The sequence below is a fragment of the Choloepus didactylus genome, chromosome 22 (genome assembly GCF_015220235.1).
Source record: "Choloepus didactylus isolate mChoDid1 chromosome 22, mChoDid1.pri, whole genome shotgun sequence".
NCBI lineage: Eukaryota > Metazoa > Chordata > Mammalia > Pilosa > Megalonychidae > Choloepus > Choloepus didactylus.
This window is the reverse complement of record NC_051328.1, coordinates 30,571,438-30,597,159: the sequence shown is the minus strand read 5'-3', so window position 1 is coordinate 30,597,159 and position 25,722 is coordinate 30,571,438. Positions and strand designations below refer to the sequence as shown.

Sequence of the window (25,722 nt, the reverse complement as noted above, 5' to 3'; positions counted from 1 at the left end):
GGCTTTCCCATCACATGTTGATGTCCTCTCCTTTCTCTTCTTGTTTCCCACTGACTTCTGGCTTCCAACTCTTCCCTGTGGCTTTCCCCAGCAAAAGGATCAAGACCCATATCCTGACTCATTTATACAGATGGGTGAGTTTTGACTAACGCAGACCGCACATATCCATCAATCAAATAAAAATGAACGGTTCCATCATCTCAGAACGTTCCTTGAATGCCCCTTTACAGTCAAGCACAAGCACCCGGGCTCCTGTGAGGTAACCACTATTCTGATTTCTAGCACCATGGCTTAGTTTTGCCTGTTCTTGAATTTTATCTAAGTGAAAACACACATATGTGTTCTTTTGGATCTGGCTTCTTTTGCTCAACATAATGGTTTTGAGATTTTCATCCATGTTATGTGTTGCAATAGTTTGTTCTTTTTATTGCTGAATAGTGTTCCATGTTATGAATAAACCACAAAGCATTTGTCCATTCTCTTACTGATGGATATCTGTCTGCAGCTTTTGTATGCTCTATATTTTTTAAGTGCCAGAACACCAGCTTTATTGTTGGTATAGTACTCTTATTTCAGTATTTTATAAAACCTGATATCCAATCATGTATACATTGAGGCATACCCAGAGAGTTATCTGTGCCCCCAAATCCTGGGTCCACCAAAGGCACATGCTTGTTCTCAGCCCTCTCTGAGGTGTCGCAGGGTTTGAATTCCCAGGTTACCTGTGAGTTTAGGCATCTTATGTTTTTGAGTCATTGGTACTTCCCTCAGGGCCCCTGTCAACTCCAGAATTTCTAGCTGGAAGAGGCTTTAAGGAGAGCAGGAGGCTGGAGAAGAGCTGTGGGGGAATTGACTCAGCTCGGGCTTTGTCCCTGCCAGCCCACCAGGACACCCCACCAATCAGACCTCCTGGCTGTCCTGCTTCAACTCTGGGAGCATTGAGCATTGAGTTCTTTGCCTGGGGGCGGGGACTAGCCGGCACCCCTGTGCTGTTTTTTATAAATCTTCATTTTTTTTTTTTTTGGCATAATGAGGGTTAGACACTTGCAGCCAAAGACACACACATCTGTTCAAATATCACCTCCTCAGAGGCCACCCGCAAGCACCCTGAATAAAAAAGCCACTCCGTATCACTCTGTTCCTGTGACTGCGGTATTCTCCTTCATGGTCCTCATCACCACAAATATTGATGTGTTCACTTTTATGCTCTGACGTGGACTCTGCGCCTGGAATATAGTAGCTGCCCAGTCAGAAGTGCCGAGCGAGTGGACGTACAGGGTAGTCACCATAACCAGCACTGGGGCTGTGGGAGACAAAACTCCCAGAAAAGATGTTGCCCCCAAGCCCCAGATGTGATTTTGCTCCTCCTGTGGGAGGAGGGGAGGGTGGGGGGCGCCAGGGCGGGCTTGTTGGGGCGTGGGGCTCAGTGGCATGCCCTCCTGCACGTGGTGCCCAGGGAGGTACAGCCTGGGGCCCAGCATGGGCTGGCCGTGTGGGCCTGCAGCCTGGTTTCTGGGGAGGCTTCTGGTGGTGCTTACGTTTGACATCAGAGCAGACTGAGTGGTGCAGATGGGCTGACCATCACACCAGCTGGAATCCTTCATTTTGTCTATCCCTGCCTTTCCTTGCAGGCAAACCTGGGCGGGGGGCTTGTGCCTGGATCTCCTGGGGTGAATGGAGCCCCTTTCAGTGGGCTGGGGCAGGCTCAGGTGGGAGACCCAGCCCACCCAGCCCCACTCTAGGGCCACAGAGGGGAGAAAAAGCAGTGCGTTACCCAGAGGCTGCCATAGTTCTGCCTTCTCTCCATCCACTTCTTCCTAAACCCTCACCCCACTTTCCCTGGGGTCCCTCCTGCCACCCTGATGGCACCCTGGCCCCAGCTGAGTGGCTGGGCAGCCCTGTCTTGCTCCTCATGGGCATCTGTGGGTGTGGTCACTGGCACTCCGGCAGAAGCAGGCCAGAGTGGGCAGCAGATGGCCTGTGAGGTCTCCCCTCTCCCCCTCCGACTGCCTTGCTCTGCTGGGGCTGGTTGCCATGGGCAGAGGCGAGAGCAGATGGCCCAGCTGGGGAGGCCTCTTGACCACACCCTTGTCCCTCCCTGCCCAGGCCATCAGACTGAGCTGGGCGGCCACCAGCAGCTGGGCTTCCTCTCTGGGGACAGGATGTTTCCCCCTTGCACCCCTCCTCCAGGATTCTCCCGGCAGGACCAAGGCCCCCTCCCCTGCCTGCTTTCCCACAGGCAGCTCTGACGGATGCAGGGTCCTGGCGCCAGCAGGGAGGGCACAGGGCACACGGGGCCCAGCCCTTTCCTCACACACAGCGGGAGACTGCAGTGCTGGGGGCGCTGGTCCAAGCCAACCTACCTGCCAGCTCCCAGGGCGGCCCCTGCCCCAGAGGGTAGTTCTCAAAGGGCAGTGGAGGGAGATGGAAGAGGGGGGCACACAAGGGAGAGGGACTCCAGGCCACTGTGGGCAGCACCGGGGTGGGGCCAAGAACCTCTGGGAAGTGCTCCTGCTCCCCCCACACCCCTAGCTTTGGGCTGGCTGCAAGCAAGAGCGCCTCTGTGAAGTGGGCATCTCCCTGCAGGTGCCTCTGCTGTTTTTAATTTTCAAAATAGGAAAGCAATTAAAATAATTAGGAGAGTTGTACCGCTCCTTCCAGGTCCTGTTCCAATGAGAGTGCCTTGGGTGGGGGTGCTGTGGGTGGGGAGGGGGAGAGGGGACATGGAGCACTGGATTTGCTGGGACCCAGGCCTGGATCTGGAGGGAAGCCTGTCTGGGGTCTGCCTGCACCCAGCACCACCCACCCCCGGCTCTGCCCCCCACCTGGCAGCCCTGCCCCAGCACCCAGGTCTCAACTTCAGTCTTTTGAGCCTGGCTGAGGGGATGCTGGAAGGATGGCAGCTGTGTCAGGGCAGGACATCTGTGCCCAGGAGGGCTGGCTGAGGACTGGAGCCCCTGTCCTGGGAGGGAGGAGGAGGCCAAGCGAGGGTGTGGGCCTGCCCACCGTCCCCCAGCCTGTCACTGTGATGAACAAGTGAATTGCTCCCATGGGCCACTCCAGCCTTGGAGAGCAGGGGAGGGCTGGCAGGTCTAACACCCTCCCCTAGAGTGCCTACGCTCCTGCTATGCTATGAGAAGTTTCCCTTGGGGACACTCCTGGGCAGCTGGGTGGCTGGGCTACTGCATGAGCTCTGCCACTTCCTGGCAGTGTGACCTGGGCAAGGCGTTGCCACCTCTGAGCCTCTGGGTAGTGGCATTTCCGTCTCGGTCCCCAGGGCTGTGGTGAGGACCAACTGACGTCAGGCATGTGAAGGGTCCAGTCTGCGGGCGACTGCCATTCTTGATGCAGGTGGGCCCACTTCTTCCCCATGCCAGCCTGCCCCATCCCTGAGGGTCCTGGTGCACCCTCACCCCGTTCTCTTACCCAGGAGGGCCTGGCTCCTGCTTACAGCCTGATTTTGAGCTTGCCATGGTGAGTGGCTGGCTGGGGGGGGAAGGCGTCGACTCCCCGTGGCCCTCCTGCTGCAGTCCGTCATTTCTTCCTGTCCCTGGGGCTGGCAGTGCTTACCTCCGGCCTCAGGAAATCCTCTCCTGCTGCTGTTCTCAGAGCTGGCCAATAACTGACCCATCCAGCCCACCCTCTCTGCAGCCAAGGCTGCGGGAGAGGAAAGGGGCTGCGTGCAGTCACGTTGTACAGGCCATTTTTTTTAATTAAAATTTTATTATTGAAAATTTCAAGCATGTACAAAAGTTAGACTAGTATAGTGACCCCGCGTGTACCCATTGCTCACTTTTAGCCATCATCAACACTCTGCCATTCTTGTGTCAGCTTTCCAACCCTCTCCCTAATGTGCAAGCCATTTTTAGTCTGCTCTTCTCACACAGCATTGTCATCAGCATTTTCCTGCATTTTTCCACTGAGAGGCTGTGATTTGCCCTAGCTTAGAGTTGGACATTCAGGGTATGCCTTTGTGTGTGTGTGTGTGTGTGTTTTCTGTTACAAATGCTGCAGCAGACATTGTTGGGCATAAAGCAAGAACTGCCCTTTGGTGCCGAGGCTCCGTCCTGCAGGATAAGACCCAAGAAAGCCCAGAGGGCGGGAACCACGCCCCAAGCTTCTCTCCGCACTCAGGGTCCCGCGTCAGCCTCCCCACCCCCACCCCAGTGGACACTAAAGAACAAATGAGAGCTAGTGTGCCTGTGTGCTGGGCCCACCGTGTTCCCTGCACAAACAGCCATTGCAGGTCCACAGGGGACGGTGACGTCCTCTGTCAGCCTGTGAGCTCACCCTCGGCCCGGCAGGAGGTGGCAGGCGACTCCTCGGGCGACTTGACAACAGGCTGGGGGAGTGAGCACTGGTGCCCCCTCCCTGCGCCCAGCAACACCCTCTCCCAGCTCCTTCTCAGCTCCTCCTCTTCTTTTGGCCAACACCTCCGGCATCATTCCCTGCCTGCCAGCCAGGCTGGGAGGGGTGTGGGAACAGACTGAATCAACCGTCCCCTTTCCTGAGACTGGGGTCGCCTCAGATTTCCTCACCCACGCCAGCCCTCCCCATCCTGCGAGGCCCCACCCAGTCAGCAAATCCTTACTGGACCCCTTTCCATGGGGGCTGAACTGGGCCCCCACTTCTGAGAGCTCAGCTTTGGGGCGAGGGGTGCTTGGTTCTCAGCTGCCTGTCCTTTTGGGGTCTCTGAGTGCGACAAGCCATCAGAGCCTGGAGAACCCCTGTCTGCTGATGCCTTTCTCTCCTTTGTCCCGAATGTGAGTCACCAGGGTCCAGGGTCTAGCAGCCCCTCCGTCCCTTCCCTTGCTGCCACCTCTGTCCCTCTGTGGGCGGTTTGTAGGGGGCAGTAAACTGGATCTCAGTTTCTGCATCCGCAAAGTGGGCTGACTGTGGAGGCTGCCTTGCAGGATTGCCATGAGCGTGAGGTGAGCATGGAGACGGGGGTTTCCTGGCTCGGGACCAGGGGCCAGGGGCCAGGGGTTTGCGTCTCCGTCAGCGGTCCTTGGCAGTCGGAGGCCGGGGAGGCCGCCCTGGGGGTGCAGTGAGGTTCTGCTCCCCTGACACCCCAAGCAGAGCCTGCCCAGTGAGTGCTCCTCCCCTCTACTGGACTGGGAGGGGGCATTCTACCCCCAAATTCACTCCCCAACCCCCACCCACACAGTGGGGTGCAGACCCTGGGGCCTTGTTTCCAAAGCGGAAATGCCATTCTGGGAGGCATGGGCTGGGGAGGGGGGTGGTTTAAGTGGAAAAGGAGCACATTTTTGAAATGCCTGTGCCTGAGCCTGGTGCCCCTCCCCCGCCTGCCCGTGCACATCAGCAGCCCCGACCCCTGCGCTGTTTTAATCCAGCTCCAGCAATGAGGAGGGTCTCCGGTTCCCCTCGGTCCCAGCCAGCCTCCTCCTCTCTGCCCGCCCTCCTCCGGCTGTGACAGAGGAGGCGCAGCCCCCGCAGGGTTGGCTTTTCGTGTCCCGCCCATCCGTGCTGATACCTCCTGCCTGGAGCCTGCCAGCGGGCACTGCCTGGCTGTGAGTCCTGGGCCGGTGCTGACCGTCCCCACCCCACCCCCACCCTCAGGAGTCAGTGGCTGGATGGGGCCAGGCCCACGGTTTCCTTTCTGACCTTGGGACAGCTTTTGGGAAACAAGCAGAAGGGGTTTGTCTCTTCTTCCTTGGGGAAGTGGGCTGTTTGGGAATGATGGGACAGGCCATCTTGGGGACACATAGGGTGTCCCTTTCCTCCCTTCTTGAGGACCCTAGGTTACACCGTGTCCAAATCCCACCGCTTCTCCTCCCCACATGCCATGACTTTGTCCAGTGGTTCCCCAGGGAGTTGTGTGGAAATGCAGGTGTCCTGTTTTTCTGCTAGGGTGGGACCCAGGAATCTTTTTAAACAAGCTCTCCATGGGGCCTGTGACCAGATGGGGACTGCCTTGGTTCAGCTCCCTCCGTTTGCTGATGAGAAAGGAGCCCAGCGAGGGAGAGGCCTGCCTGGGTGGCTCATTGGTCTGAGGCTATCCACTCGCTGAGCCTGGGGCCTCAGTTGTACAATATGCAGGGGGAGCTTGGCCTTATGTATTTTATAGGCCGCGCCTGAGGGTTCCTGCTGGTTGAAGCCAGATCTACCCCACTGCTTCCCTGGCACCGTGAGCTGCCTGATGTCACCCACGTGCTCTGTGGCTGTCTGAGGATCCCAGAGAGGAGACATCTGGAATACAACTGTGCACTTCTGGAGCAGGTTCCGCTGTGCGTCCCCGGGCTGCGCTCAGGGACCCTGGTGCCTTAGTTCTGCTAGGCATGGCTGACAGCCCCTGACCTGCAGCCTAGTTGGTGCTGACTCCGGAGAGCTGAGCTGGTGCTCTCTCCACAAGGTTTTCCTGCAGTGGTTCTTCCTCCGTCTCCCACCATCCCTGCCCCACCCCCTCGTGTTGCTGAAACCAATGAGTAGGAGCAGGACTCTGAGGTTGTTGAGCCTCGGGCAGAGGCCTTAGCCCTGGATAGGGGCTGATTGGGAGATTGGAGGGGACAGTGGGCAGATCTCCCTAGGAGTACATTTCAGGAAGCTAGATTTCATTCAGTGGAGGATAGGAGATGGTGAGCCCCTTGTCCCTGGGTGGGCCTAAGGAGGACAGGATGGGCCCGGGCCCTGCTCGCTGGCACTGCTGGACAGCACCCGGAGACCCCTGAGGTCAGTGGGCTGCAGGGGAGTGCTGCATGTAAAAGCTGGAGGCCCAAGCTCGCTCTTACACCGTAGTTGCCACAGTCATTATTATTATTCTGTAGTCGAGGACATGCCCCCTCCCCTTTCTCTCTGAGATCTGTAGTGTGACTGCTCCGGGGTTTGTGAGCTGGAAGGCCCGTGCCTTGGGGGCTGCAGCGCGCCCAGTGAGCTGGGGAAGGAGGGCAATCCGGATAGTCTTCTTGCAAAAGGCGTTTACATAGGTCTTGGACGAAGAGCACGTTCTCGCCGGCGGTGGAGCATCGAGACGTGGATTTGGGCAAAAAGGGATACTACCCTATGCACTAGGCGAGGAGCCCGCGTCCCGCAGGGGCTTTGCGCCTGAGGGCTGGGAGGGTCCGACCGGGCCGGCGGATGTCGGAGCGCTCCTGCGCCCTCCTGCCCGCGGCCCCCCTGGGCGCGCGGCTCATTTGCATGGAGGAGCAGCGGCGGCCAATGGGCGCGCGCGGCCGGGCATGCCGGGAGCCGGGCTGGGCCGGCAGGGCCGTGGGGGCGGTGGCGGCGGCGGGCGGGGCGAGGTGCGATCGGCTCTGGGCGGCGGAGGCGGCGGCAGTGGCGGGCGTGGGGGGCGTGGGGGCTGAGGCCGCCAGACCGGGAGCGGGGCGTCTGCGCCGCGCTGGGAGCCCCGAGAGCACGTGGCCGGGCAGATCGGTGTGCGCCCCCGCGGAGAGCCGGGGCCTCAGCCCTGCCGGACACCATGAACTACCTGGTGAGTGCCCCCTCGGCGCGGCGCGGGGCGGCCGGGGCGGGGTTCGCGCGCCCAGGCGATCGGCCGGGGTCCGCGTTCGGCTTCGAGGTGAGCGTCCCTGGCGGGCCCGGGCGGGAAAGAGTTAAGCGGGTGGCATTTCCTGCCGGACCCGCGGGTCCTGGGAACCGCCGGCTGCCGGATGCTCCGCGGGGGCGCGCCGGGGCGAGGGTCCGAGGTCCTGGGACCTCCTCCCGCCCTGGTGAGGGCCCCTGGAAGCAAAAGCCCGGGAGGATCCCAGAGCCGGCGCGCCTCGGGGGCGGTTGGGAAGGCCGGGCGCAGGGGCCGCAGGCCGGCAGGAAAGTTCCTGGATCCGGGAAAGTTCCTGGCGGGAGGCCCGCTCTCCCCCTGCCGGCCGCCGCCTGCCGGGTGACCTTGGGCCTGCGCGCCCTGCCTCCGAGCTTCGGTTTCCTCGGCTACGAGGAGCGGTCGAAGGTCCCTTGAGGTCGTGACTGTGAACTTCCAGCAGACGGAGGTGGTGGTCCGGCCGCCGGCCCACCTGTCTGTTTTTGGGGGTGGGGGCTTTCCCCATCCTCAGGCTAAGGGTTGGGGGCCTGGCGAGCAAGTGCGTGGCGTCTGCGACCCGAGCGCCATCCCGGGACTGGTTAATGATTCATCCCGGCCCGCCGGCGCTCCTCAGCCTTTACCTGTCCTGGTTGCAAAACCGATGGTAGGAGCCGCATCCTGGAGGCGGTTCAGGGCCGCACCGGGGCCGCGGTGCTCGGCGCCCACAGAATAGATGGGACCCGGCCAGGGTTTGGCTTCTGCAGCTTAGACGTAGGAGTTTGAGGGTCCACTGTTGGGGGATCCTTTATACGGACGGCCCGCGGAGCTGGAGCGTCTCAGCCTCCGCGGGTCGAGCGCAGTGAGTTGCGTTAGCAGCGGGACTGCTGCTCCAGGCTTTGCAGCCCGGGGGTCCCAGTCTCTAACAACCTAGCCTGTCTTTACTGTTCACGAGGCCGGTGCCCAGAGCCATTGAAGGAGCCCGGGAAGCCGAGATTTGCTGAGGTTGGGGGTGGCCGGGGACCATGGGCATGGTGGTCCTTGGGGTTCCGAATCCCAGACTGGGGTCTCGGCTCCCTTTCCCGATCACTCTGCCTCATATCGGTCTGGAGAACATACGATCCCCCCCCGCCCCCCTCACCCCTACCGTGAGGAAGAGTCTGAGCTAGGATGCAGTCCGGGGGTTGCTGTGGCTTTGACTGCCTTCTCAGAGCGATGGTTCCTTCCCTGGTGATTGCAGTGGGCAGGGGGATGCTCTCTGTAACCCAGAGGTGCTCGGGAGGTCTCGGAACAGTGAGTTCCTGCCCCTGGGGCCAGGCTGGCAGGCCTGGAAAGGAACAGGTGCTGGAGAGCTGCCTGGAGGAGTAGGTCCAGGCCCAGGTGGAGCCTGCAGGCAAAATAGCCCTGGGGGAGAACTGGCAGAACCTCTGGGCACCAGCACCCGCCACCCACTTGCCTTGGGCAAGAAATGAGCCCAGTGACAGCTGGATGGGGCTGGGTGGGTGTCAGCCTCAGGTTCTGCCAGGAAGGTGGGGTAGGAGTGGAGTCTCTGGCCGTTTCTGTTTGTGTTGGGCAGGAGCGTGAGTGCTGCGGGCTGGTGCCATCTCCCCAGGTCTGGGCAAGGGGTTGAAGAAAGGGCAGTACCACTTGGGCATCCAGTCTGAGCACACGCAGAGAGGCAGGCACTTGTCTTTGCAGAACTGGATGCAGAACCCAGTCTGCTGGCATGGCTGTGTACTCCCTCATGTGCCCTCCCCCTACCTGGGGTTCCCAGAGTGCTGCCATGCTCTACTGGGGCTGCCAACTTGTTGGGGCCCCTCTGGCTCCCTGGCTGTGCCTTTAACTCCTGGCCTCTCTTGACATCCTTTTTTCTTTTAGGAGGTCCCACCACCCTGTTTTTCTGGGCCTGGAGAATTCTCTGCAGAACCTGCCTCCTCTTGTGGAAGTGCACATTGGGGTAGCCAGGGGAGGTGTGCTCCCAGAGAAGCTTCCTGGAGGAGGCAGTACTGGAGCCAAACTTGAAGGGTGAGGAGAGGGGTTGGGGATGATAGGGATCATTCTTTAACACAGAGACTGGGCAGGCTCTCCTCCTCTGCTCCTTAGTACCCCGCAATCAAGGGCTGCAGGCTGGTCTCCCTCCAAGAAGGTGGGGCTGCCTGTCTGGCCCCCTTAGCACCTTTGTCTTGCTGCCCTAATTCCCTCCCAACTATAGGTGAGGAGGGGGGTGGGCCCCATCTCAAGCCCCCATCTCCACTGCCCATCCCAGAAAGCAGGGGTAGGGTTCTTTTTTTTTGAGCTGGAGAACCCCATTTTTTGTAACCTCGTACCTCCTCACTCCCTTTCTGTTCCTGCTGCTTTATGGACTGCTTCAAGTCATCAGGATAGGAGAGTGGCAGGGCTGCAGTCAGCTTCAGGTGTTAGGCGGGGAAACAGGCCCTGCATGGAGGAAAGTTTCTGTTGTCCCTCCTCGACTGGGCATTCTATCTTCTGACACCCCCCCCCCCCGTCCTTCTCTGCCTCCCCCTGCCCCCGTGATAACAAAGTTGGGGTAGGGGCCAGGGGAGGGCCTGGTGCTGTCCCTGATCAGCCTTCTGCTGATCCCCCTGCCAAGAGCCCAAATCACAAGTATGACCTTGAACCCATTCGCTCAAAGGAACGGAGTATCCTCCCAGGGAAGGCCCCGGGACAGGAAGGAGGGTATTGGGCAGCCAAGGGTGCAGGCCTGGGGTTGATTCCCCAGCTGGGTGTTGGTGGTGAGGGTTCTGGGGGGCTTGGAGGCCAGCCTGTTCCTAAGCTGGTGAGCAATTGGAATGGACTAGAGAACCTGCGGGGAGGGCAGAATGCTCTGCCCTCGGGCCCACCTGGCCTCCTTGGTGCTCTGACTGCAGACCTACCTGTTCCCACCACCTGCAGTGTCTTGGGGGCTGGCAGGTGTCTCATGTCCTGCGGTAGGAGTAGCTGCTCCGCCTGCCCCGTCCCCACCCCAGGCCACGTTTCCTCCTCTGCACAGCCTCCCTGGGACATGCTTCTGCTCCCAGGGCTGGCCCTGGACACAAAGGCATGTGCTATGACCTTGCAGCCAAGGCCAGGCCATGGCTCTGTGTCTGGGTTGGGGAGCCCCTGGCAGTGACCACCCACAGGTGGTGTTTATTCTTTCTTTCAACAGACCTTTCCCCAGAGGCCGAGGGTGAGACATGGGGCTGAGGACTCCCTGCCCCTGCCCCTTTTCTCTCTTCTCTGACTCCCGCACCCTGGGCACCTGGGGCTCCCCGTGGGCTGGGTGGCTCACACCGCTCCAACGTCTTGAGCCCAGGCCCTGGGCCACTCAGTTGTCCTTGGAAGTGTTAGGGGGAGAAGGATGCCAAGGCTGGTCCCAGAGGCTCTCCCAGGCAGGGGCATGGGGGACATCTAGGCAGGGAAGGGCAGATGCACTGTCCCTCAGAGCCGAGCCCCAGCCGGAGCCTGGGTGGCAGGAGGTGGACCAGTCAGGGCCCTGCCCACTGGGACTTTCTTGGAGTGAGTGAGGAGGGGTTGTGGGTGCAGACTGCTGGTCGGGCACACACACTGGCCACCTGGGGCTCTTGGGGACAAGTAAACAGAATACCCCAGAAATAAATTTGGCTCATGTTTGAGATGGCTCTGGGTATGAAGGGAGCCAGTGTTCCCCGAGCAACTGCTGTGTGTGGGGCTCTGTGCTTGGGGCTGGCGTGTGCGTGTGCATGTGCGTGTTTGCGTGGGGGCAGGGAGGGATGGAGAAGCCTGTGGAATTTCCACTCCTGGCTTCTAAGAGCCTGAACGCTCAGGAGAGGTGCCACCCAGCTCCACCTTGTCATCCAGCACCAGCTCTGCCTCAGGCAGCTGTGAACCTCAGTTTCCCCATCCAAAAGATGGGGGTGATCATGGGGTCTCAGAGGGTCATTTGAAGGGGTAAATGAGGTGATGTGCACAAAAGTAATGGCACAAGTGTGGGGTGGGGTGGCTCTTACGGATCTGTCAGTCACGTCGCCATTGCACACTTCCTTGTCTGTCCCTGCAGGCTCCTGGCAGGGACGGGAGTCTCGCTCACCATTTCACCCCCGCCCCCACTTTGGACCGGCTTGTGGGTGCCAGACTCGAGAGCCTGTGTGCCAGTGAAAGCATGCAGGCGAGATGCAAAGCCAGGCCTGGGAGAGGGGGCCACGGTCACTTCCTGTCGGGCCTGCAGAGCCCTCTGTGGCTGGCCTGGTGCCCTGCTCATGGTGGTCTGTTGGGGGCGTCCATCAGGAGGCTGCGGGGCTCAGGGCCCTGGGAGAGGGGTGCAGGCAGCATGGGGGTCGCCCGCCGCAGTGGCAGCCAGGGCAGGCTCCTTGAGACAAGGCCTGTGACGCCCTCTCCCCGCTCTGCTCCAGCCACCAGACCGCGGCCCCTGCCCTGAGTCGGAGGTTGGGGATACTCGGCTTCAGAGCTGTCCAGGCTCCCTGAGGCAGTGGCGCGTCGAGGAGACCAGACTCTAAGACCCGCGAGATGGCTGTTCCCTTCCAGATGTGTGCCCACCCGCAGCCAAAGCCCCAGCTGCTGGACGTCTCAGGGCCCACCCGGCCTGGGTGGGTCTGGCGCCCAGAGGGGCCCTGGGGACACAATGAGGGCCATTCTCAGAGCCAGGCGGAGCCCAGGGGGCAGCTCTGTAGGCTTCAGTGCTCAACAACCAGGGTGTTGTCCCGAGCAGTCCCGGCTGGCAGGGCTGCCAGCTGGGTGGTGTTGGCTTTGGGGTGGGGGTTCCTCTCTGCCCCCACGGGACAAGTGAGCACAGAGGGCCTTCCTGGGCTCTCGGGATGGGCTGGGAAGTTCTGGTGGGGCAGGGTGGGGGCTTCCCCAGAAGGACCCTGTCTGCTCTAGTCAGGGCTTCTTCCCTAGCCCAGCTTTGCACCCCCACACCTCATCCACACCACAGACACCTGCTATTGCCTGTTCTGTGCTGTGCTGGAGGAGACAGGCTCCCTCTCGTCCTGGGCGCCTGGGGCCCGGGGCAGGAACAAGACGTGTTGGCAGTGCTGCAAGGGACAGGGTCGGGCCGAGTGGGTATGTGGGGAGGGGCATGGGAGGGTCCTAGAGGCAGGCGTGAGGTGGCCATGCTGCTGCGGGGCCTTGGGCACAGATGGCGGACAGCGTCTGTCCAGGGCTGGCCATGCGCTCACCGTAGCAGTGAGGGAGGCTGGGAGCCTGGTTTGGGGCCCCTGGGAGGAAACTGGGGGGTGTGCCCAGAGCAGGAATGCATGGGGTGGGTGGCTCTGCCCCTCTGAGGTGCCGTTTACTGAGCTCTCCGGGCATCATTCTGAGGAGTCCTGCAGCGTGGGCCGCCCGTGTCCTGTGCCTGGTGTGTGCCCTCCATGTGCCCACTTGCTCTTCCTGGCTTGTTTTCTGTTGCCTGGTTTTTATTCTTCATGAGGCACCTGAAGTGCCACCTCAGGGAGGCTGTCTTCACCCACCCAGGAACAGTGACCGTGCCCCTGAAGTGCTGTCACCCCCATCTCCTCCCTGTCATGGCAGGTTGTTGTGGGGTGCTTGTCTTCCCCGCTGGAGCAGAGGCCCCATGAGGACAGGGCCTTGTCCGGCTGGATTTGCCTCTGAGTCTAGCCCAGGGCCTGGTGGGGAGCAGGAACCAGCTGTGTCTTTGTTAAACCAAAGAGCAGCCCTCTGAGGCCGGACCATTGCCGTCCCTCTTACCAAGAGCACCCAGGGAGGCTGTGGGCCGGGCCCAGGTTGAGGTCTTGACTGCTGCTTAGTGACCCGACGAGGAGGAGCAGGAGGAGCGTGTCCTTGGGCAGCAGCCGAGAGGCCCCAAGGGGCGGGTGCTCAGGCGCTGGCTGTGCCCGGGGCGCAGGGGCCGGGACAGGGATTGGGCGCCCGCGGGGGCTGGGGGCACAGCGCTGACGCACGCCGAGGAGCTGCTGGTGCCAGGCGTCCGTGCCACGTGCCCAGCCCGTGAGGCGCTTCCCAGCCTGGCTCCCGCCGCCCCAGACCAGACAGCCGTGGCCCGAGGCCTGGGTGCTCACCTGGTGCGGGTGGCACCCGCCCAGCCTCCTGCCTTGGCTCCCTGCCGCCCCCGGGGCTGCCCTCCTGAGAGGTGAGGGGCCTCTGCAGGGTGGCCCCCCCTGCGCCCGCCCCCTCTGACTTGGCGGGAGGGGAATTTTCCTCTGACTCACTCTGCTGGCACTTCCTGTGGTCACCAGGGCAGGGGCTGGGGGACGCGGCGGCGGCTGAGTGCCGGGGTCATGGGAGGGGGGTGGGACGGATGTGTCCCGCCCCTGACAGGCTGATCCCCGGAGGCAGGCTCCAGACCATATTTGGGAAGTTTGCTTTACTTGGGGGCAAAGAGCCTGGTGGGCTGCGGGGTGGCCCCTGCCCCGTGCTCCCTCGGAGCCAAGGAGTTAGTCCACTGTTTTCTTCCTCAGATGTGTATTTTTTTCAACCTCAAAGCAAGAAATTCTCATTAAACATAAATTGAAAAATTCTGAAAATTCAGAGAAGAAAGCACCCTGTACCGTCTGAAACATAAACACCGTTACTCCTCTGTGCTCTCCTGCCCAGTTATTTAATCCAAGGTGATGTGTTACTGGTGCGTCTTTGGTTCCCTTGTACCCAAGGTGTGAGCAGGGCTGTGGTAACCTTGGCACATTCCTCCTAGGCAGCTCTCCCGGGGTGGGGGCACATTGCACTGCAGAAGGGTGGGCACCTCTTGGGCCTCCCCTCCTGGCCCACAGCACCCTGGCCTCTGGTCCTTTCTGGGGCTGGGGGCTCTGAGCTGCTCTGGAGAAATGGCTCCGGGGCCAAGTAGGACCTACGCTTGGCACCCCATCCTGGCCTGGGTGATGCTCGAGCTTCTTCTGTTATCCCTGCTCCCCCAGGAATGTTGGATGGGGTCAGGGAGACGGAGGTCCCAGATGCTGGTGTGGAGAGAGGAGGGGGAGCCCCTCCCTGGACTCTGAGGCCCCAGCTTGCCTGGCCCCGAGACCCAGCTTCCTTCTTCCTTTTCTGGTGGAGGGGGGTGGCTCCTCCCGCCTGGAATCCCAGCTCCTGTTGGACTCCTTGGAGATGGAGCCCAGAGGAGTGGACTTGGCCTGAGTGGGCAGGTCCCACAGCTAGTGGGGACACCCAGCACAGGGCTCTCCACCAGGCCACCCAGAGGAGGGACCCTGAGGAGCCAGCGGGGGCTGAGGCCTGGCTGGCTTGGCACCGTCGGCTCAGGCCCAGCTTCCCCTGCTTCTGAGCCTGGGCCCCTGCTGCGCTCGGAGAGCCCTGGGAGCCCTGGCCTTCTCGCCCTCTGCTGGAAGCCCACTGACCACAGCCCTCCCGCTGGCCCAGCCTGAGCCGGCACCCAGACCAGGGAGCAGTGGCTGCAGGGGACGAGGATGGTACGGGGGTGATGGGAGATGGCAGGGGGGCAGGTGGAAGCACCTTCCCCACCCGGTCCTTTCATCAGTGGGGTTCTGGGCCTGCCCGCTCTGTGCCCACCACACTGTCCTCCTGTCTCTAAGCCCACGGGCTCCCCAAAGCCTCCCGGACTCCTCCCTTCCCCCCACAGGCTCATGGCTCCAGCTGGGGCTGGCCAGGGACCCCCTTGGCCTCACAGAGTGCCTGTCCCTGCTCTAGGAGCACTTGCCAACTGTACCCGAGCAACAGAGGGGCCCTGCCTCCCGGGGGCTGTGAAAACAAGAACGGGAGTGGAGGGAGCAGGGTGCTGAGCCCTCCTGACCCCCTGTGCTGTCCTCAGACTGTGTGAGACTCTGCTCTTGTTTTATTTTCCCCACTTACCCCCCTATATCCTGTCTCATTCCCCTTCCCTGTCCCTGAAGCACCTGCACAAGTGTAATGTGTCTGGAGACTGTCCTTGGATAGGTATCATTGTTTTGTAGATGTTTGTAACATTTGCATAGAGGGATCCCCCGTTTCCGACTTTAACTCAGGAGGGCATGGCGAAGACCCACCCTCGTGGCTGACAGCCCTCACCCTTAACCACCTCTGCCCCGCGAGGGTTCCTGGTACCCGGGTCTCCTGGGGCCATTGAGGCCCGGCCCGTGGGTGCTCCTGGCAGCAGCGCCCGTTGGGGGGCAGTGCCACCTCCCAGCTGCCCACCCGGCCCCTGCGCTTGCCCACCTGGCGGTCCCAGAGCAGGCCCCGGTTGCTCCAGGTACCCAGCCCTCCTCGGGCGGCCGTGCCCCCTCAGCTTTCCCCTTCCATCTTACTGCTGGCGTTTTCATCTTTTCCTTTCTGATTTGTAGGAGCTCCTCGATTCCGGGTTAACCACTCTTGTCATTTTGTGACCTGCCACCCTTCTGTCCGCTTTGCTGTTGTCCCTCATTAATGGAAATTGACCACTTTTGCCTTTGGGGTCTGTTGCTTTAGGGGTTTTGTTTCATAATTTTTCCCAACTGCAAAGTCACAGAGATACTCTCCCACAATTTTTATTTTATTAGCTCTAAAGTTTACTTTTCTCAAATGGGTCTTTAACTGCCCTTTATTTATAATGTAAGATAAGTATCCAAATTGCTTTCCTTCAAACAGTAAGTGGGTTTTCTCAAGTGCATCCATGAAGCAGGCCACAGAATGGCATTTCTGCTTCCCCATTGATTGGGGTGTCACTGGTACCCGACCCCTTGCAGAGGAAGTCCTTTGTGAGCTCTGCCCTGGGCCACCAGCCCCAGTCCACAGCGCCCGCTCCTGTGCTTTTATGGCTGGGAGTGACTGCATTGCCTTCAGTTTCAGAATTGACCTGCCAGCCTATAGACCTCTGCTCCTCAATGTAATTCTAGAAGCTTTTTTTGTTGTTGTTGTTAAATTTCTAAAAAAAAAAAAAAAAAAATCCTGTTGGTATTGTTTATTGTAATCGTATTGACTTTATTAAGAAAATTAGGTAGGGCAAGTTGACTTTTTAACAGCATTGTCATCCCAGTATGAACAGGGTATATTTTTCCATTTGTCAAGTTTCCCCTGGGTCCTTTAATAAAACTGAAAGCATTTCTCTTCTGAGGTCTTAAACAGTCTTTTCTTGATCAGTTCCTCGATGCCTTATAGCTTTTGTTGCTATCGTGTGACGTCTTTCCTGTGACATTTCTCATCAGGTATTCTCTGTTCGTTGGCTTTTCTTTGTAAAAGCTCATATGGTCTGAAATAATGACAGTTTTGTCCTGGAGCCTGTGTCTTTCTTTCCCTCTCTCCCTCCCTCTCATTTTTCCCTCCTGGAGAATTGCCCTGGCCAGGGCAGCCGGTGTTGAGCGGAGCGGAGAGAGTGCACGCCCCGTTTTCCTCCCAGCCTTAAAGAGAGGGAGCGTGAAGTTTCTCCAGTAACTGTTGACATTTTTGTACATTTTTGGTAGTTGGACTTTATCAAGTTAAGGAAGTTCCCTCACCTTGTTATCATTTTTTTTCCTTTTTACTTAAGTCATATTTATATAATTCAGAATTTCCCATTTTAACCACTTTCAAATGGACAATTCAGTGGCGTTAATCTCATTCACAATATGGCGCCACCGTCGCCACCACCCATTACTCGATCTTTCATCGCCTCAAGTAGAAGCACTGCACCCACCAAGCAGTAACCGCCGTCCCCCACCCCGGCCCCTGGGAACCTATGAGCCGCTCGCTCTCTGTCTCTGTGAAATTTTCTGCTTCTAAATACTGCATATAAGCAAGATTTTGCAATGTTTCCTTTTTGTGTCTGACTTACTTCATTCAACATGACATCCTCAAGGTTCATTGGTGTCGTAACATGTATGGGCACTTCATTCCTTTTTATGGCTGAATATTATCCCACTAAATGGATATACTGCATGTTTATTCATCTGTTGACCGACACTTGGGCTGCTTCTTCCTTTTGACTGTTGTGAGTGGTGCTGCCATCACAGGTGTACAGACATCGGTCCAAGCCCCTCCTTTCGGTTCTTTTGGGTTTACACCAAGACGTGGGGTTGCTGGGTCATGTGGTGACTCTACCTTCAACCTTCTGAGGACCTGCCAAACTGCTTTCCCCAGTGGCCGCGCCGCTTTACATTCCCACCGACGATGTAAAAGCGTCCCAATTTCTCCACATCCTTGCCAACGCTTGTTATTTTCTGTCTTCTTGGTAATAGCCATCCTAGTGGGTGTGAACTCTTTTCAGTTTTTACTTTCAATATTTTTACCCTGCAGCGATGTTGATTTTTGTCATACTTTTGTTGCCTCTCTAGGTAATCGTTGGCCTTTTCTCCTTTAAAGTGGCGGCTGTTACTTCACTCCCCGTGGGGCCGGTGCAGGCTGTCGTGGGCTGGGACTGCTGTCCCTGGAGTGCTGGTGGTGGCTGCGGTTGAACGATCTGCAGGGGCCCTCCATGACCAGTTGGGCCTCTCTGCCGAGTTGCAGGAGGGGACAGTGCGGGCAGAGAGGCCATCATCTCACCAGACCCTGTTTCTTTCCTTTCTGGTGCCCAAACAGAAGGCTGCCCCATCTGGCGCAGGGTGGGTGGGAGCTGGGCCCATAGCACCATCCTCCCTCACGCCTGCCTGTGTCCTCTCTCCCAGAACGTGCTGGCCAAAGCCCTCTACGACAACGTGGCCGAGTCACCGGATGAGCTCTCCTTCCGCAAAGGCGACATCATGACGGTGCTGGAGCGGGACACACAGGGCCTGGACGGCTGGTGGCTCTGCTCACTGCATGGGCGCCAAGGAATTGTGCCCGGGAACCGCCTCAAAATCCTGGTGGGCATGTATGACAAGAAGCCAGCAGGACCTGGCCCTGGCCCGCCTGCCCCCACGGCCCAGCCCCAGGCCGGCCTCCACGCCACGGGGCCCCCGGCCTCCCAGTACACACCCATGCTCCCCTCCACTTACCAGCCCCAGCCCGACAGCGTCTACCTGGTGCCCACGCCTAGCAAGGCCCAGCATGGCCTTTACCAAGCCCCTGGGCCCAGCCCACAGTTCCAGTCGCCCCCAGCCAAGCAGACGTCCACGTTCTCAAAGCAGACACCCCATCACGCGTTTCCCAGCCCGGCCCCAGACCTCTACCAGGTGCCCCCAGGGCCCGGCAGCCCTGCCCAGGACGTTTATCAGGTGCCACCCGCAGCCGGAATAGGGCATGAGATCTACCAGGTGCCCCCGTCCATGGACGCACGCAGCTGGGAGGGGATGAAGCCACCAGCGAAGGTAAGGCAGCCCCAGCATGGTTGGGCAGCCCCCAGGTTTAGCCCAGGCCCTGGTTTCTGAGTACAGCAGGGCCAGCCCCTCAGGTTCTCGGGGGCTCCAGAACAGCTGCACATTCAGTCCAGGGTTAGGGTGGGTGGTGAATGTTTGGGGAGTGTGGCTTGGGCATCTGTTAAAGATGGGTGTGGACAGGCTGTGGCTGTGGCAGCCCAGAGGGGAGACGTGGAGCCGCAGAACAAGGAGGCCTTCAGCAGGCACCAGCCTGTCGAGGGCCTGGAAGCATGGGAAAGTGTGGTGCTTTCCCTTGGGCAGGCGGGCCTGGCTGGAGCGGCAGGCGACAGGCAGATCCCGAGGGGCCTGGATACCCACCAAAGAGCCGGATGCCGCTGGAGGGTGGAGGATTTTGATGGGAGTGATCTGCCCAAATCCACTTGTTCTGGTTTGCTAATGCTGCTGTTAGGCAAAATATCAGAAATGGATTGGCTTTTATAAAGGGGGTTTATTTGGTTACAAAGTTACAGTCTTAAGGCCATAAAGTGTCCAAGGTAACCCATTGGCAATCAGGTACCTTCACTGTAGAATGGCCAGTGGTGTCCGGAAAACCTCTGTTAGCTGGGAAGGCACGTGGCTGGCGTCTGCTCCAGAGTTCTGGTTTCAAAATGGCTTTCTCCCAGGATGTTCCTCTCTAGGCTGCAGTTCCTCAAAAATGTCACTCTTAGTTGCACTTGGGATATTTGTCCTCTCTCAGCTTCTCCGGAGCAAGAGTTTGCTTTCAACGGCTGTTTTCAAACTCTCTCATCTGCAGCTCCTGTGCTTTCTTCAAAATGTCCCTCTTGGCTGTAGCAAGCTCACTCCTTCTGTCTGATCTTATATAGTGCTCCAGTGATTTAATTCAGACCCACCCAATGGGCAGGCCAACACCTCCATGGAAATTATTCAATCAGAGTCATCACCCACAGTTGGGTGGGGCACACCTCCATGGAAACACTCAAAGAATTTCAATCTAATTAACACTGATAGTTCTGCCCATACAAGATTACATCAAAGATAATGGCGTTTGGGGGACATAATACATTCAGACTGGCACAGGTGCCTTCACAGAAGAATGGCCAATGGCATCCAGAAAACCTCTGTTAGCTCAGAAGGCACGTGGCCGGCGTGTGCTTGCTCCCAGGTGGCGTTTCAAAGTGACGTTCTCCAAAATATTGCTCTTGGGGTGTTTTGTCCTCTCTTAGCTGCAGATTCTCTTCAAAATGGTCTCCAAAATGTCACTCACAGCTGCTCGGAGCACCTTCTGTCTGTGAACTCTTTATGTGGCTCCAATGATTTAATTCAGACCCACCACCCTGAATGGGCGGGATAACACCTCCTTGGAAATTATCCAATCAGACATTTCCCTCACAGTTATTGCATGTCTCCGTGGAAACACTCAAAGGATTCCAACCTAATCAATAGTAATATGTCTGCCCCCACAAGATTGCATCAAAGATAATGGCTTTTTCTGGGGGATGCCAGCACGCCAAGTCTTAGTAGAATCATCCTGACCACAGAGTGGCGCGGACAGCCGGGCGTCAGGGGCCAACTCTGGGGCTGGGAGCCCAGGAAAGGGAGGGCATTTGAAACGGGAATCCAGTGTGGAGGCCAGGGCGGCAGAAAACCCAGCAGGATAGTGGACTAAACAATATGGATGTTTATTTCATTTTCACATAAACACACTTTGGAGGTGAGCAGGCCAGGACTGGTGGGCGCTGCCACCATTCCCAGGAAGCCCAGCTCCTCAGTCTTGTTTGCCTTCCCCAACCTGGGCCTCAGATCCCAGAAGCGCTGCATTCCAGCCAGCAGGGAAGGAAAGAGAGGGCAAGGAGGATGCACCCTCTCCTGAGGGACGCCTCCTGGGAGTTACATTAGATGCTCCAGATGTCCTGTTGGGCGGAACTTAAATTCACAGTAAGTGGCTCCTGGGCACCCTCAGCAGTCACTGGTCCCGCTGGCCTTCCCTGCTGTGGACACTGTGAAGGACCCCACATGCCTAGGGGCGCCCACAAGTCCTCTGGGTTTATGTGCCAGCGTCCACAGGCCCCCTGCACCTCTCCATTTCAGGGGCATGTGGCGGACAGTGGGTGCCTGCAGAGTGTCCCATTTGGGACACCTGGATTGCGGGGAGGACACTGCCTGTGCAGTTGCCAGAGCAGGGACACCCCAAGAGAGAGTGGTGCAAGCCCCTTGGGAGCTGTGGCTGACGGGACGCTGCCCCTGGGGACAGGGCATCCCCAGGCCTGCAGCCTCTGAGGCCGGCACATTCGGCTGCACCCGGGCCTGCTACACCCCTGGGCCATCGCCTGCCCCCCATCCTGTCCCTGCTGGCCTCTCTGGGCTGGGTCAGGGGCAACTTTTTCTCACCCTTGGCCTCTGTCTCCCCATGTTTGAACCCCCTCGAGAGTTGGGGTGTGGAATTCCCTGAGGCCCAGAAGTAGACTAGGTGTCCCATGACTTGGAGGGTGAGATACTCTCTTCCAGGGGTAGTTTCTCGGGGCCAAACCTCATGTCACCCTGGGAGGCTTGACGGCCAGCCCAGCACAGCTTCCCGCGCTCCACTCCTCAGAGGGAAACTGGGGGCAGGAAGGGCAGGGTGCCGTGGACGCCCTGGGGGAGGCGGCCGGGAAGTGGGTGCAGCAGCCATCCCTGCGGAAAAGCCCCGGGGCTTGGTTGGGATCTGCTTTCCGGGATCCAGGCCCAAGTCTCGCGTTTTCGCTCCATCCAGTTGGGGCCACCCTCGTCTGGGAGACACCAGCCAAGTGGACGCGCCTCCCCCGGCACCGAGCCAGCCCAGGGCTGCGGTGGGAGCCTCACTGGTGCCAGCCGGGCAGTGAATTGGCCATCAGGGTTGTTCTGCCCACAGGCAGAGCCTGGGGCCCGGGGGCCTGGCCGATGGTGCTCGGTGGCAGGCTGGGGACGAGGCTGCATGGACACCAGCTCCCACTTCTGCCCCACCTGTTCCTCGGCCGCCTGGCCAGAGATGGGCGGTGGCAGAGCGTGCCCAAGCCAGCCAGGGACGGCCTGCAGGGGGCTGCTCCCAGCTGTTTTCAGAGGAGCAGCTGTCCTGCAGGGGGGCGGCAGGGAGCAGGGCCAGTGAGCCGCGGGGCAGCCTTCATCCGTCCCCCTGCACACACACGTACGTGCTCTCACACACACGGTCCAACCTGCAGGCGCCCCAGGGAGGCACACCCTTCTCCCCTTCCCTCTTCTTTCCTTGTGTTCTTGAAGTAAAGCTTGTCCTGGTGCAGCTGTGAGGCTATCCCTGGAACCATTTGCTTTCTTTTCAGTTCTATCTGCTGGACTTGGGGGTCACAGAAGGCCCTTCCCGATCAGGCAGGCAGTGGGGTCCCTGGGCCAGGGGCCGGGCAGGGAGCAGCAGGGGACCCACAGGCTGGGCCTCAGGGCTTGGGCTGCTGAGGGGGTGCCCACGCTGGGCCCCCACCTGCCCCTTCTCCACAGGCCTCGGGCCCTCACGGAGCCCTGGCTGGCGTCCAGGAGGGAGAGCCCTGTGTCCTGGGGCCCAGGACCTCCCCCAAGAGGCTTCCTCGCTCTGCCTGGGGTGTCGTGGTCACGTCTGCTTGTATTTTGTGATCATGACAGCCTTGCTTATCTGTCACAGAAAGTGTGCAAGGCAAGAAAGAGCCCAGAGTTGAAGTTCCCCAGTCAGAATGATCGCTGGGAGTAGGTGTCTTTTGTCTGGCATGTCCCCTGCTCCTCTTTCCCAGACATGTGGCTGGATGAGGGCTCAGGGCCTCACTGGGGGCTCTGAGGCTGGGCTGGCCGGGTTTTGGGGGGCTGAGGGAGGAGCCCCTGGTGTGAGACACTCCTGGGAGTGCTGCTGGGTCGGGGCCCTCTGCCTTGATGCTGGGTGGAGGGTGGAGGGCGGCCCCACTCCTGCTGGATTTCGCCCCGAGTGCCCTGGGAAGCTCCGCTGCTCCCAGGCTCCTGTCTAGTCGGGGTTGCCCCATGGGCACCGCCCAGCTCAGGCAGCTCCCTCACGCGGGTGCACCCTGGGCTGAAGGGGAGGAAACGGCCAGCCCCTGACACCCACAGCACAGCTGTGCAGTGGAGGCTCCCAGATCGGGGTGGATGCCAGAGCAGGGGCCACCCCCAGGGGTCCTGAGTGGGGCTGGGTCCCTGGGGGCGATGTCCACCTGGGCCCCTGGAACAGAATGCAGGAGGCAGGAGCCAGGGACAGGCGCCAGGAGGGCCCCGGGGGCCCCGCGTTGCCCCCTGAGTGCCAGGGCTGCCCCTCCCATCTCCAGGGGTCTCGGGACCCTTCTTCTCCACTCTCCCTCCATGCTCTCCCCTCTCTCCAGGACTGGCCTGGGGTGGGGGGTGCTCAGGGGTGGAAGGAGCAGCAGCCCTGGCTCTGCCTGACTGGGGCCTCTGTGTCTGTGTGTCTGTTAGCGTGTGCATCTGTCAGGTTGTCCCATGCCTGTGCAAGGTGTGTCTGAGGGACTGTGGGTCTTGTGTGGGTCTGGCTCCGGCTGTGCCCCCCCTTGCCGCGGCCCCCACGTCCTGCTCACGGGGCCTGAGGTGCCAGCCAGGAGGCCTGGGATCGGGGGGTGAGGGGGCAGCTCTCTGGAGAGTGGCGCTGTCCCCCCGCTTGTGGCTGGCCTATTTCTTCCAACAGAAAAACGTTTACTGGCCGGCCCGGCTGCTTTCTATCCCCCATCTCAGCGCGGGATAGCAAGCTGCTTGCTGTTTGCCTGGGTCTGGGGTCCAGCCCCCATGCCCTCTCCTGCTCTCCTCCACTTTTGGGTGGGGTGGTCACAGCTAGCAGGGTGGACGCCCCCTCAGTGCCCGGCCTGACCCCTGGGGCTCGGCCCCACCTGCCTGCAGGAGGCCGGGCTGCATGGAGGAGCCCCGGGCCTCCCCTCCAGGCCCCTCCAACCTGCCCCCCTGCCCTGCTGTTGGCAGGTTCCAGAGACTAAAAATAGGTCTGGAGGAAACTCAAGTCTGGGGCGCCAGGAGGGAGATGGGTCTGGGGCGGCCGTGGACCAGACTCCCAGACATGCCGGCGGGGCAGGCAGAGACCGCCAGGCAGGGCAGCCGCCCCGGAGTGAAGGGCCCCCCACTCTCCCGCTGGAGGCCGCCCAGGGCCCAGCCGGCTCCACCCAGCCCTGGCTGCCCAGGAGAGTGGGGGGCAGGGTGTGGTCAGGGCTGCTGGGGGGCCCTGCTGCTCGGGGTGCCTGGCATGGGCACCTCAGGTACCCTCAGGCCTCAGTGCAGGGGACCCGGGAGGGGCCTCCATGGGCCCTGCTGCCCCCAGGGCTGTGCCGGGAGGGCCCGAGTCAGCACTGCCTGTTCGTCCCTTTTGATCAGGGAACAAAAGGCCCTTCTCAGAGCAGAGCTGATGGGGGAGGCGGACAGGGGAGGCAGCCTGGAGCTCGGCTGGGGAAGCCTCTGGGCTTCCCTGTCCCCACAGGGAGGGGTGCCATGAGGAGGAGGCTGTTGTGCACTCCCGCCCCTTCAGCTGGTTGCTGGTGGGAGGGAGCAGCGTGGTCCCGGGGCTGTGGGCACCCAGGGCAGGCCCCCGGCAGTGGTGCTGACCTCCTCTCTGGACCTGGGTTCCCACCACCAGGGCTTGTCCTTTCCAGTGGTCGGGAGTCTCGCCTGCTCTGAGTGGGGCTCTTAGTCCTGGTGAGGCCACCCTCCCCGCCCTTTTCCAAACAAGCCTCGTCTCCATCTGTCTGAGAACTGACCCCAGATCTGGGAGCCCCTGGGCTCGGGTCCCACCAGCTCGGCAGGCCCGTCCTCAGGAGCTTCCCCAGGGTGTGCTGTTGTAGCAGGGAGGGGATGGGGCTAGGGGTCCTCACAGCCCTGGCTGTCGGGGATCTCTACCACCTTCTGGGGCGGAGGGGGGCCCCACGCTGGGCTGTGGCCAGGCCTCCACTCCCTGCTGGGCCCCAGGGGCCTCAGCTGTGGCCTCCTGTCCCTGCTCAAGGTGGCCTCTGCCCTGTCGGCCCACATCCCGCCCTCCCCGGAACCATCCTGGTTACCCAACTACGGAGACCTTTGGATTCCTGGCCCTGAGCCCAGCAGCTCTAAACAAAACCCTAGGTCCTCAGGACCCCCAAGCACTGCTTTTATTAAAGGAAAATCAGAGGATACGAGTGGGATGAGAACGGAGCCTCGGAGCCCACCCTTGGGGCACCATGAGTGGGGTGTCCTGGACCTGTGGGTGCATCCCGGAGGCCAGCTCCCAGGGCTTTGGTGACGGTTGTCTGTCTGCCTTCAGGTGGTGGTGCCCACCCGCTTGGGGCAGGGCTATGTCTACGAGGCCTCTCAGCCAGAGCAGGACGAGTATGACATCCCACGACACCTGCTGGGCCCAGGACCCCAGGACATCTACGACGTGCCCCCTGTCCGGGGACTGATGCCCAGCCAGTGTGGCCAGGAGGTAGGTGGTGCTGGGCCCCAGCCAGGGGTGGGAGGCCCGGCTTCCATAGCCCTTGCTGGGGGTGTTCTGTTCTTCCCAGCCCACCAAGGTGGCCCTGGCACCTGTGTCACAGCCCCTCTTCTGCCTCCAGGTGTATGACACACCCCCTATGGCCGTCAAGGGCCCCAATGGCCGGGACCCGTCGCTGGATGTGTACGACGTGCCCCCCAGTGTGGAGAAGGGCCTGCCGTTGCCCAGCCACCACGCGGTGAGCAGGCGCCCATGCAGGGCCAGGGGGTGCCGTGGAGGCAGAGCCCGCTCCGCCCCTTACGTGCGCTGACAGACATGGAGGCTGAGCTCACTCGGAGCCCCAGTTTCTTCAACTGTAAGACAGACTGTGGCAGGGTCTTCAGCAGGAGAGGGTTCCGGGATGTCAGGAAGGTGACCAGGGATTCATCATCTAAGCCAGGACATTTCTAGGAGCGGAAGGGGGCAGGATTAATAATTAACTGGGGATAATAGGCACAAGCAGGATTGTCCTGGACAAATCAGGTCATGGTCACCCTGGATCTATCTGACACACCATGTAGCCTAGCCATGTACCTGTGAGCAGAGTAGAAATTCTGCTAGCGATGGTGCTGGTGATGGTGGTGATGGTGCGG

At 60.2% G+C, this 25,722-nt stretch overlaps 1 protein-coding gene across 6 annotated transcripts in view; it reads left to right on the top strand.

The window, feature by feature from the left end:
- BCAR1 (BCAR1 scaffold protein, Cas family member) overlaps window positions 1-25,722 on the top strand; it is a 39,698-nt gene that overhangs the window by 5,685 nt on the left and 8,291 nt on the right. For 2 of the 6 annotated variants that reach the window (XM_037815679.1, XM_037815677.1), the window contains exons 1-4: window positions 7,306-7,450; window positions 18,022-18,642; window positions 24,920-25,081; window positions 25,212-25,328. In XM_037815679.1, the coding sequence (XP_037671607.1) occupies window positions 7,439-7,450; window positions 18,022-18,642; window positions 24,920-25,081; window positions 25,212-25,328 (912 nt within the window). In that variant the 5' untranslated portion in view covers window positions 7,306-7,438. Of the gene's footprint in view, window positions 1-7,305; window positions 7,451-9,367; window positions 9,515-17,691; window positions 17,924-18,021; window positions 18,643-24,919; window positions 25,082-25,211; window positions 25,329-25,722 lie in introns of those variants that run through there. The other 4 variants (XM_037815681.1, XM_037815680.1, XM_037815682.1 and 1 more) reach the window with 4 other exon arrangements.